Source organism: Pteropus vampyrus, unplaced genomic scaffold, assembly GCF_000151845.1.
Source record: "Pteropus vampyrus isolate Shadow unplaced genomic scaffold, Pvam_2.0 Scaffold232, whole genome shotgun sequence".
NCBI lineage: Eukaryota > Metazoa > Chordata > Mammalia > Chiroptera > Pteropodidae > Pteropus > Pteropus vampyrus.
In genome coordinates, this window is record NW_011889013.1 from 1,901,354 (window position 1) to 1,913,300 (window position 11,947).

Sequence of the window (11,947 nt, forward strand, 5' to 3'; positions counted from 1 at the left end):
ATTATCCTCAGTTCATATATCTAAAACTGTTTAAGATGAGAGATAGGAAGCTTATGATATATCCAAAGTTATCTAGCGAGTTATTAAAGCAAAAAGAATTAAAAACCATTTGCTTTTTCCCTTGCATGGGAAAAATTATTCAGAGATCAGACTTGTACCTTCAATACAGTGAGTAAAAGTTGAAATTCCCTTTCTTGAAAGAGGAGGCAGAACAGGTGAAATTTAGCCATTTAATTTGAAGGATGGAAATTGGCAGGGCTTTTCTGTGTGAAGTCGTGGAGGAGAGGAAGAGTGGTATAAATGTGTCAGAAACTTGAAACATTTAAATTTAAGTTCTTGACATGTTTTGCATATTTTTGATTTTTGAATCTCATAAATATGTTATTTATTCTACATAAGTACAAACAATTTAATAAGAAGACCATACTGTAAGGTAGAAGTCATGAGCTAAATTTAGGCCTGAGATGTAATTTATTTGGCCCACATAATTTTAGAAAATTCCTAATTAGCTGTCAGGTTTAAAAACTGGTAAATTATTTGCGTTTGGGGTTTTGTTGTTTTGAAGTTTCTAGTGGCTTTGGAAAAATCAGTAGCTCAGGCAGTAGTTGATTCAGTGATCAGCATCGGCACTGAGGTGCGCACCATCTCTCCGTGGGTAGGGCGTGTGCTTTCTAGTTTGCACTAGGTTCCTATAGCTTCCTAGTTTTCTTATATCTTGGTTTCTATATTCTTTTATATTAGCTTCTTGGCCAAGTACGTTTGCAACTTTTACTTTAAAGACGAAGTCCTGTTTTGTTTTGTTTTGTTTTAAAGATGCTGTGCTTTTAAATACCTTTTGCGATAGAAGTGTTTTATAAATTATCCTTTCTTACTAAAAATCAGAATTGTCATTTCTTTCCCCCTGCATGACAGTCAGTTCTTTCCCACGATTGGCCTTTCAGTCGGGTGTCTCCATCGTTTGTAGCTTTGTGGCCCCGGAGAGCCTGGGTCTTTTTCTCCTGGCTGTGTGGACTCCAGTGTGTCTGGAGCTTTTCTTGTGCTGCTGGTTCCTGGCTGCATTTATAGTTAAGTTGCTTTAGATGGTGCTCAGGCGCTACTCGGGCTCATCTTGGTCTCTCAGCATTTGCCAGTAAAAAAAAGTACAATTGTACTTTTTTACTAGCCAAACTAGTAAGGCTTACATGTTTTCTTACAGTCTAACTATTGGAATTTAATCAGGCTACTGGTGTGTGTTCCATCATGGGTGCTGTGTTCCATTTCAAGAGGGCTGTATTAACACAGGTAATAGCAAAAAGCTATCATTTTTCATGCTGTCGTGTGGGAATCTTGAACCTTCATTATAATACTCTAGGGGCTTCTGTAGAATTATAAGCAAAGTAAAATTTAAGATCCGATGATTTACTTCTCATGTCTTAGCCAATAACCTGGTTAGTAATTTTCCAGTTTTCTTGCTGACAGGATGTGTATCCTTGCTTGTGTGTGATAAGAACTCAGTGTTTGTTGAGTGAGTGAGTGATGGATTAATGGATATACACACCTGCTGTATCAAATGTGTGTTGGGTATTTAGGAGAAGCACTAAATGGATTTTAGGCTTTGGAGGCATAACGGCCTATGCTTGAATTCCGGCGTGTGCCGCATATTAGCTGTGTGGTCGTGGTCACATCGCTTACATTCTCTGCGCTCTAGTGTCCTGTCTGGACTTCAGTCTCTTGAGCCTGCTGCTTTATGTCCACTAAACCTCTCGTCTCTTCACTTCCTGCCTCACTGTGGAGCCAGAGATGAGGATGAACAGCATAACCAGCACACGGAGCACCACACGACCATCAAGACAGACGAGGTCCTTCAGGATCTCTGTCTCATGGAGCGGGTTGCTTGTCTGAGCACTACAGATGTCCCATGGGTGCGCTCAGAAGAGGAACCCTGATCTCTTGCCAGCTGGCACATTTATGGAGAGACAGAGAAGGGATCATTTGTCTAACTGGGAAGACACTGAGCTTGGCCGATCGGGCTCACCCTCCCTGGTCTGAGAAACGCCTGTGTTGCACGTTTCTGTCTGAGGCCTTTCTGGTCGAGGCAGCTGCCTCGGGAGAGGTCATGTGGTCAGACTGCAGACCGATGGCTTCGTCTCTCCTCAGTGTTTCTCTCTCCTGTTCCGGGGGCTTATTATAGGGACCGCCCCCAGGGATTATGATGAGTGAGGTTTTCACACACGTTGACTCCTTTTCACTGGGCTAAATTTACCAAAATCTACTCAAAAGATCCTAAAGCGCACACAGGGATGGTGGCCTGGTCTCTTGGCTGTCTTAAATCCCCCACAGTTCACGACCTTGGGTCTTCTTCTGAGAATTCAGGGACTGCTCTTTGATAGTCATTTGGCAGTTGTGAGAATAAACGGCTCTTGTGTCTAAAGGGGAGCTTTCTGAGGCGCTCCACTCTCCTGGTCATCCAGTTGTTTCCCCTTCTTGCTCCATCCTGTGGACTAACGTGTCTTCTTTATTTCTCCCGGTTGGTATCTTCCTTGCAGTCTTCTTAGATAGCTTTGGCTTCTCCACTGGTCTGCAAGCTCATTTCTTCCAGAATTTAGAGCTTATTAGCCCATTAATTTCCTCCTTGTCATCTACCTTTTCTAAGTCATAACCACGTGGTTTTGTTTTAGGAGCTTCATTAGAAAGCCCAATCCCTATGTCACCTCTTCTTCGACTTCCCTTTCTTTCCAGCTGAGGCAGAGACTTGGGCCACCTCTTGGATCCCACCTTCTGGGATCCTCTGTCTCTGATTCCTCTCTTGATGCTGGGCATTATGGGCCAGTAGGACTGTCGCGTATCAGCAGAGGCCCCCAAGGCAAGAGGCTGATCTAGCCGCTTCAAAGGCAGCTAAGTTAAGCAGCCCTATCGTCTCGAGTATGTGTCCGCATTATGGTAGATCTGCCATCGAGGGCTTCAGCCATTCATGGACAGAAGTTCTCTAACTGTGGTCACTGGCCATTTCCAACTCAGCCAGGTGACCTGATTCCACCCCTTGGGGTCAGGGGGACCTTTCATGCCCCGAAGTGGCAGAGTGCCTTGAATAACCCTGGAAGTCTTGTTTTGTAACAGTATTGGTATTTTGTTTTGTTTTGTTTTGTTTCTGTTCTCATCTCTCAGACTTTGCTTTCCACTTATATTAACATTGACACATGGACTGAATCTTGGGAGAAACAAACCATTTTCCAAAATAGCCAAAAAATGTTTTTCCTCTTCGTTGATCTTCGCTCCCATGCATACGCCTCTGTAAGCCGTCCGCAGCCTTCGCTCCATTCTTCACGCTGCAGGCGAAGCGGAGTGTGTCAGTGCTGATCTGATGTCATCCTTGCCGCAGTAGTTTGTCCGGGGACGTGAGGATGACAAGCCCAGGCGCTTAATATGGCTCACCAGGCATGCGTGCTGCTTCCGTCCGGTTTCTCTCCTCCGTGCACTCTGTTCTGCCTGGGTTGGTCTCCTTGCCGTGTGTCTGCCCTGGCACGCGCTGAGCTCAGGATCTGGCTCCCTGTTGTTTCCTTTCTATTGCAAACTCTTCCTCATCCCTCTTCCTTAGTGGACACGCCCACCTCAGCCCAGATGTCACTCAGGGAGATATTTTCCTGGGCTCTCAACTAGGTGAGGTCCCATTGTCATATCTTTCACACACACACGTACAACTGTAATAATTTCTCTTTCTTTAGGGAGCATGTCTACCTGCATCTGTTTCCCAAGTGCCTGGCACATAGTAGACAGTATGTTTTTTGACTTACGATTAAAAAAGGATAATAACTACGATTTGGAGTTATTATTGTTCGGTTGACAAATAATGTCATGAAGTCTCTAGCTTAGTACATGGCACATAACAGACACATAAGTATGCACTGTGGGAAGAAATCGGTAGGTTTTTTTATAAGGTTACAGGAGGCTAGGTAGAATGTTCCTTTATTTGAGAGACAGTTTATATAGTAGAAAGAATACGGCTGCAGAGTCAGAAACACCTGGCATTTACTAGCTCAACCCTCGACATCTAACTTCTTTGAAACTCGGTTTATCCATTGGTAATACCCACGTCATAGCTGATGGTGAAAGTTAAGTGAGAGCCTAGGTTAAGTGCACAGCATAGGTGTCGGTTCATTATTAGGTTTTCATAAACAGCAGAGCTGATGTTTTTTTAAGTTAAAGATTGATCTGACATAAATTTATCATTAAGAAATATGTTTATTAATCCAACACTTACTCATTAATGTCAGATCACCTTCTAACTCTGTAAGTTCTTGTTTTCTCTGAATAGAATCTAGCATTATTTTCTGATTCCACAATCTGTAACTGAATTAGTTTGATTTTTATAATTTTTTGAAGGGAATTATCAGTATTTCCATCTTTAAACACAGTATTTATTAGCCTTGCATTCCAAAAGTAGCACTTATTTCAAAGGGACCATTTTACTTATGTAATGAATTAAAATATTTATATAATGGTCCTCAGATGCCAAGTTTTTAAGAAACTCAGAAAGCTACTTAATAAACCAATTTTGTTTCCTTTAATAGCTGAAAGAAAACAGTTTATAGATAAATAAACAATGTATTCAGAGTATGAGAAGTTGATAATTCATTTGACTGTGGACATAGTGACATCGAAGTTACTTAGCTGTAGGTAACAATTACCATTTTATAAAAATCAACACTGTGTAGAGTGGTGAAAATAATATAAAATTTGCTCTTTGATCCTGGTATTTAATTCAAATTACATTCTGTGTTTTTAATTGGGTTTATAGAATTACAAAATTGAATATGTCCTTCTAAGGTTTTTATTCTATTAAACAGTATTCAGCTTGAACGATTGTATTCAGGTAATCGAAAAGATTTTAAAGAGACCTTACTTTTATGAGAATTGAAATCATAACACTTATAAATTGCTCACTTTTTATTAAACATATATCAGGGAGATGCAACTTAATATTTTAATTTTTTTTTTTTCTTTAGAAGCAGCATTAAGAGGTCTCCTGGGAGCCCTGACAAGTACCCCGTATTCTCCCACCCAGCATCTAGAGCGAGAGCAGGCTCTTGCTAAACAGTTTGCAGAAATTCTTCATTTCACACTCCGGTTTGATGAACTCAAGGTGGGATTTTTCTCCTGGCCCAGAGTGCATGAAAATCACGAGTCTTTCAATGAACACTAGGAGGAAATGCCTGGAGACTTTATTAAAATGTTTCTAAGTTATGTCTGATGTTCCTTAGGAAGTATGGAAAACTGGATTTTAAAATTATAGCAGGTCTTTTGATATATGCATAGCAAATAGCAAATTACCCAATATTCAGTCTTAACTTCATTTAAAAAATATTTCTGAAACAATATTGACCTTTTCTGATTTTTTTTCCTCCTCATTCCCAGTTTATTTCAATTTTCTTTAATATAAAAATGTTAAGATGTTTCCTCCCTCCTACCGCTCCGCCCACCCCCCATCTACCTGTCCACCTACCTACCTGTCTCGTATTGTTGGAAGGAGTGAGTGTAAAGAAATAAGTACTGGATTTCCTGTCAGGACACCTGCGTTCCGCTCTCAGCCCTGTCACAGTAACCAGTTCCACGGCCAGGCCTTTGACTTTTCAGGGTCTCAGTTACCTTGCCTAGAAAATGGAAGAGCTGAATTTCTAACTTGAGCGTTTCATGATTGCGTCATAGACAACTATTCTCTTTTATTAATACTTTGAGCACAAATGACTTGTATATAAAATTTGGGAATTATACCGACCATGACTAAGAAACAGTCTGTACAATTCTGTATGTTTGGTAAGGACCAAGTACGGTGTTACATAAGTGCAAAAAACCATCTTGAATGATACCAGTTTTAGTTATTAAAATGGTACTACAAATTGGGAATGTTACTTAACTAGTTAAAACTGTGTATAGTAGAGTTTTCAATTGAGATTTATACTATCATGTAGTACATAATACATTTTTCTTTCAAAATCTCTTCTTTAGATGACAAATCCTGCCATACAGAATGATTTCAGCTATTACAGAAGAACGTTGAGTCGCATGAGGATTAATAATGTTCCAGTGAGTTAATGCTTTGAATTAGGGGTGGTGATAACTCATCTCTCCGCTTGTTCCATTTATCCTTTTATTTGTTCATTCACTCAGTCATTCTGATAAAGTTTAGTAATTAAGTTAGTAATTATGAGCACCCACAGCTATAGGAAGAAAGAGCAAAATGTAGCAAACATTTTGGTTTTGACTCTTTTTCCCACTTTGTCTCTTAAATTCCTACGACAACTTCAGTAAAATTAGTTTTGTCTACATAAGATTGACTGTAATTTCTCATTTTAATGTCACAATAATATTGTGAATTATGGTTATGAGTATTGTGTCCCCACACCCTTAGAATGGAAGAATCTTGGTGAGAAACTGGCGAGGATAGAAGTCCTAGCGTTGGCCAGTGGGGTGGTGGGCTTCGAGGGGGCAGTGGGCTTCGAGGGGCCGGTGGGCTTCGAGGGGGCAGTGGGCTTCGAGGGGCCGGTGGGCTTCGGGTGCCACTGTGCCCAGCCTGGCCGTGTGAGGAGCGGGCTCTGCGCCTGCGTCTCGGCTGGTGGGGCATCTCCTTCACCAGCCGAGGTTTGTTTGAGGTTTGTGAGCCACTCAACTTCTCCTCATCTTAAGCTGTTGAATACCGTTTTCTCCCTCCGAGGAGTCAGAGGCCATAAGTAAAACCTTAAAAAAGAAGAAAATATTATCTTTTCCTCTGGGTAATTTGAGGGACCTACATCATATGAAAAATAGAGAAATTTCTAGAACCAGCCCTAGCCACTAGTAGATAATAGTTTAATAAAGAAATACTATATAAGAATGTAAAGAGTGGTGAGTAGTATAAGGGTTAAAAAAAGTACCAAAGGAGGTCATTCTCTTTTTTCCATTGAGTAAATGTTTCATGAAGCGGCTGCTCTAAGACAGGCTCTGGGCTGGAGGAAGGCCGTCTCTTCCACAGAGCGTCTCTGACTTGTGTCGGTTTGGTTTTGCATAGACTGATTCCTACTGTGAGGCTGACCTTGTCACCTGTCTTTCTCATACCTACCCTGTCAAATAAAGGGAAAGCAAACCCCCAGTCCTTGGTCATAACTATCCCGTATCACTCAAGGTTAAAGACCTTCAGTAATCATAGCTAAGCGCAGTCGTTGTCAAGTGAAATCTCTCAGCCCTCTTCCCCATTTCATCAGCTGATACCTGGTTTGCCGCTGAAAGCCTCACCCTCCCTCCCGTTCCGGCATCATTCTCTAGCAGCAGAACTGGTTTTCCAACCTAGAGTCTTTTTCTTTTTGGTACAGCCTGCCCACTATCATTTAGCTTTCTTTAGAAAATTGACTTAATTGTCATTCCTTTCTTCTCACACTGCAAAGTGGTTCACCGTCACTGCAGAAGAACCTCAGCTAGCAGTTAAGACCCTGTGCACGCCGACCCCGCCCTTCCTTTCCAGCCTCATCCTTCCCTAGTCGCTGCCGTTACACTGAGTTACCTGGAGTTAACTCTTCCTCCCAGCTGGTTGGAAGACCTGCTTACCTGCCCATCCTCACCTGCAGAAGTCTAACTCTTCTGTGGGTCCATTTTAGTTTCTTCCAGCCTAGCTCTAGTCTTCCTTTCACCCCCCGTTTAAGTCACGGCCTCTCAGCATGTGACTGTGGGTATTTGTGTGTTTCTGGTGGAGGCAGTATGCAATGTCATCGTCATCTCCCTGTCTTCCATAGCACTGAGGACAGTCCCTTGTACACAGAAGGCAGCCTGTCAGTGTTTTATTTAATTGTTTAACATCACTTAAATATTTTTTAAAAATTTCTTGATATCATTTTTAATCTTTCTGTTTTTAAAGAATATTTAAGTATCATGTGCACTTGAAGGTCTAAAATATAAAGTTGAAGAATATTTATTAGGTTAATTTAGCAAGCAATAACAAGACAGGCACTCTGCCTAGGTCCTTTTATACTTGAGATCATGAGATCACATTTAATAATTTATGAACTGATATCAAATGCTCTTATTTTCTACACAGGCAGAAGGAGAAAATGAAGTAAATAATGAATTGGCAAATCGAATGTCTTTGTTTTATGCTGAGGCAACCCCAATGCTGAAAACCTTAAGTGATGCCACCACAAAGTTTGTATCAGAGGTGAGCGTCGCGTAGGAAGCTACGCTTTGCGTTGTTCCTCTTCCGCGGACACAATGGTCGCAGCCAGTCCCACGGCTCTAAACCCCAGCTCTGAGCGGACACACCGGCCGCTGTCCCTGTCCCTGAGGCCCACACGTGCACGTCGACCTTCCGTTCGCCGTTTCCCCGACACTTCAGCAGTGTCGAGACCAAACCGAAGTCCCAGTGTCCCCCCGCCCTGCCCTTCCTCCGTCTTTGCTGTCGCGGGTAACAGTGCCGCCGTGCGGGCACACCTCGTCGCAGGTGTTGCCTTTCTGATGAACTGAAGCCAAGGCCTCCACCAGCAAAAAGATGCCCACTCCGCTCAGTGCAGTTCTCACTTTCTGCGGGAGTTTGCAGCTGGAACCGCACCCGCGGCGTCCGTCTGCAGTGTGTGCTGACACGAGCAAATAACTTAGGGCTTAGTATCCCCAAGTCCTTTCTTACTCCACCCCCACGCCCACTGCATCAGTCTTATTTGCCCCCGCTTCAGAGTAGATGCCGAACCTGCAGACGTGACCCGTCTCCTGCTGCCTCTCCCCGGGGGTCCTGCGTCCGTGTTTTGACTGTTCTCACTTCCCCCACTCCCGTCCCAGGAGAGTCCGTTCTCCAGAGAGCAGCCGAGTCCTCTTCCCAAAGCATGAATCCCGCTCCCTTCCTCCTCGGCTCGAAGTGTTTCCAGTGACTTTTCCCCCGTCACTGGGTGGCATCCCCCGCCCTCCCGGCCTGAGGCCTGTCCGCACGCGGCGTTGTCCCCGCCGTCTGGCTTGGAGCTGTGTCCCCAGAGCTCAGAGCAGCCTCTAGGGTTCATCTAGTACGTTGTTTACAAAATCGAGAGTAGGAGCCAAATTTTAAAAGTCGCTCATTTTTCATGTTATTTTTCATGCTAGGTTTTAGGTTATACTTAAGTAAAAACTCATTTTTTTTTTTCCGTACACTTTTACAGAATAAAAATTTACCAATAGAAAACACCACAGATTGTCTAAGCACCATGGCTAGTGTATGCAGAGTCATGCTGGAAACACCGTGAGTATCAGCTGACCTTTCTCACTCTAACAACCCCGTTGAAATGGTCGTCCAGATGCGAATGTGTCACGTTTGGAACATGGAAACGAAGCGTACCCCTTATGTCAGTATATGAACAAAATTAAAGTGCTTTGGCCGCTTAGCGTAGTTTCTGGTGAAGTGTAAAGCACTTGTGGTTTTCAGACGCCTCAGACCAGTCAGACTGAGTCTTCAGAATGGGAATTTGCGGTGCTCTTCTCGGTGGGGGTGGTGGGGAGCCGGGGCAGAGCTTTAAGGCTCTTCTGGTTTTGCTTCTCATAAACCTTCTCCCTCCTTGTTCGGTGAAGAACTCGCCTTTTGCTAGAGGCCTAGAGTGACTCTTCTGCTTGTCTCCTTCAGTGTCAGTTCTGTCTTCGCTGTGTTCACCACTCACCTGAATTCTCTGCTGGGTTTCTCCTCCCTCTCACGTCATTTATGGCGTATGCCGCAGTGGCGTCCGGCTGGGTTTTCCTGTCCCAGGCGGAAAGAGTCCCTGTTGGAGCCTGACTAGTATATGGTTTTACTAGTTAATCCTTATTGTGTGAAGCTTCGTATTTTCCAAAGCACTGTCGTCTGTACCATCTTAGTGGCAGTCCTCATGCAGCAGGGGGCCCCCGCTGGTGCTCGTCCGGGAGGGTGGGGTCCTGGGGAATGAGGGCTGTGCACGGTGGCCGGCCCCACGCGCCGCTGTCTTCATCCTGGCTCTGGACACTTCCTGCTGTGCCACGCCACCTTCTATATAGACAGAAGTTCAATTTCTTTTTCCCAGATGAGAGAAGAATATGACCGACATTTAGAAAATTTAAATCTCGTAATACAATAACGTGTTTAGATTGAGTTAGCCCCTAAATAGCAGCCACGCTCGCTTGGTTAAGCTGGTGAGATTTTTCGTCATGTTGCCAGTATCTCTGGATTGATCCCTGCTGTGCGGAAGGGGTGATGCACTCGGCGCAGAGACTGAAGGGCGGGCGGTGACGGCTCTGCCCGCCTCACTTCTCCGCGTCCCTTTTGTCCCTTTTAAAGATTAACCAGGCCCATCTTTCAGCACCAGCTGAGAGCTGAAGCCGCTCGTTAATCCATAATGTGCCTCATCTGCCTGTATCTTTTCTACCCTCCAGGGAATACAGAAGCAGATTCACAAATGAAGAGACGGTGTCATTCTGCTTGAGGGTTATGGTGGGCGTCATAATACTCTATGACCACGTACACCCCGTGGGAGCGTTTGCCAAAACTTCAAAAATCGACGTAAGTTGCATTGTTGTACATAATGCCCAGTAAGTTCCAAAAATGGGAGTCATAGGCTTCAGTTAAAGAGCAGCAGGCTGTGCCGGGTCCAGAGCTGGGTTTTGTGGTCTGTGACAGCAGTGGCCTTGGTCTCCTCCGCACCCTCACAGTGCTGCTCGGAGCTCGTGCGGGTGCAGGGGATGAGCGAGGCAGCTGTGGCGTCCTGCGGAGTCCCGCGTGGGATCCCTCACTCCTAAGTGGTTCTTTCGCATATTTGGCAATATAAATAAATAACCAGTCCTAAGAAATTTTTTTATTGTATCTTTTCATTCCTTCGGCCAAAGGCTATTTCAAACAAAAGATTCCCTTCCAGATGTATACTAGAAGTCAGTAGAGGTGCTCCAGGGAAAAAGGTTGAAGACTACACATTTCCCACACCCCTCAGTCATAATTTGTGGCGATAGCCTGGGCTCATCATTTCTTTCTGCACCCGGCACATGTGGCTCGCAGAATAAGAGCCAGTGTTTGCTGTGAATTACCTTCTGGTCTCCCTTTCACAGCTAGTTCAGCCCCTTAGCATCTCGTGTCTAGACTACTGATAGCCAGTCTCCCTGCCTTCATGCATGTGCAACCCGTATGAAGAGACACGAGTTAACGTATTGAGTGATTACTGTGCCCCAGGAATTTTACGTTTGTTCTCCCACAAAACTCTGAAATGCTCCTAAGATGTAGGTGTTATCTCCCCTGTACTCACAGAGAAACTAACATTTAGGGACGGGAAGTATTGTAATTGCTAGCGAATGGGAGAGCGGGGTTTTGAACCCGCGTCTCCATGGCTTCCAAAGCCATGCTTCTTCACAGTGATCAGGCTCGTCCTCCTCCTGTGCCATCCTCACTGAGTTGTCCCCTTTCTAATAGCCCGTCACAGTCTCTGCTGCCGTCCTCATCACTGCCAAATAAGTCACCCTGGCTTTCCAGGCCTTCTGTAAACTCTGATGCGAGTGATTTCAGCCCCGCAGATTTCGTCCTCTTCCTGTGGCATGCGTGATGACCTTTGTCTTGGCGTGTGCCTGCCGGGAACGCTCCTCTTCCTTGCCCCCGTGTCCGTTCTGTCCTTTGAAAAGCTGCTCGACACCCTCGCGAGGTCTTCCCTTAGCTGACGCGGGGTTTTCAGTGTGGGGTGTGGGCGGTGTTTCAGTTTGACTGGTTTGATTCTTACAGTTTTGTTTGACAAACTGAAAATAATAACAATTGGGTAGATTTTTTTGCCCTGTTCTAAGAATAATTACATTTTCATTGTGTAATTTCTCAGGAGTTCTGTAGTCGTGTTGCTGTTTTAATTATTACTATTTTGAAAGTGAATGTTTGATGGAAAAACAGAAGTTTCACCTTTCTGTTTCCTCTTCCCTTCAGATGAAAGGTTGTATCAAGGTTCTTAAGGACCAGCCTCCTAATAGTGTAGAAGGTCTTCTCAACGCCCTCAGGTGTGTATACGTTTGTGCA

At 44.2% G+C, this 11,947-nt stretch overlaps 1 protein-coding gene across 1 annotated transcript in view; it reads left to right on the forward strand.

Moving 5' to 3' along the window:
• The window catches only part of FAM49B (family with sequence similarity 49 member B), a 33,152-nt gene that overhangs the window by 14,889 nt on the left and 6,316 nt on the right, over nt 1–11,947 (forward strand). Inside the window, exons 3-9 of the mRNA XM_011373823.2 lie at nt 566–651; nt 4,942–5,119; nt 5,983–6,060; nt 8,042–8,158; nt 9,123–9,202; nt 10,339–10,465; nt 11,858–11,928. Coding sequence (XP_011372125.2) covers nt 566–651; nt 4,942–5,119; nt 5,983–6,060; nt 8,042–8,158; nt 9,123–9,202; nt 10,339–10,465; nt 11,858–11,928 — 737 coding nt within the window. The remainder of the gene's footprint in view (nt 1–565; nt 652–4,941; nt 5,120–5,982; nt 6,061–8,041; nt 8,159–9,122; nt 9,203–10,338; nt 10,466–11,857; nt 11,929–11,947) is intronic.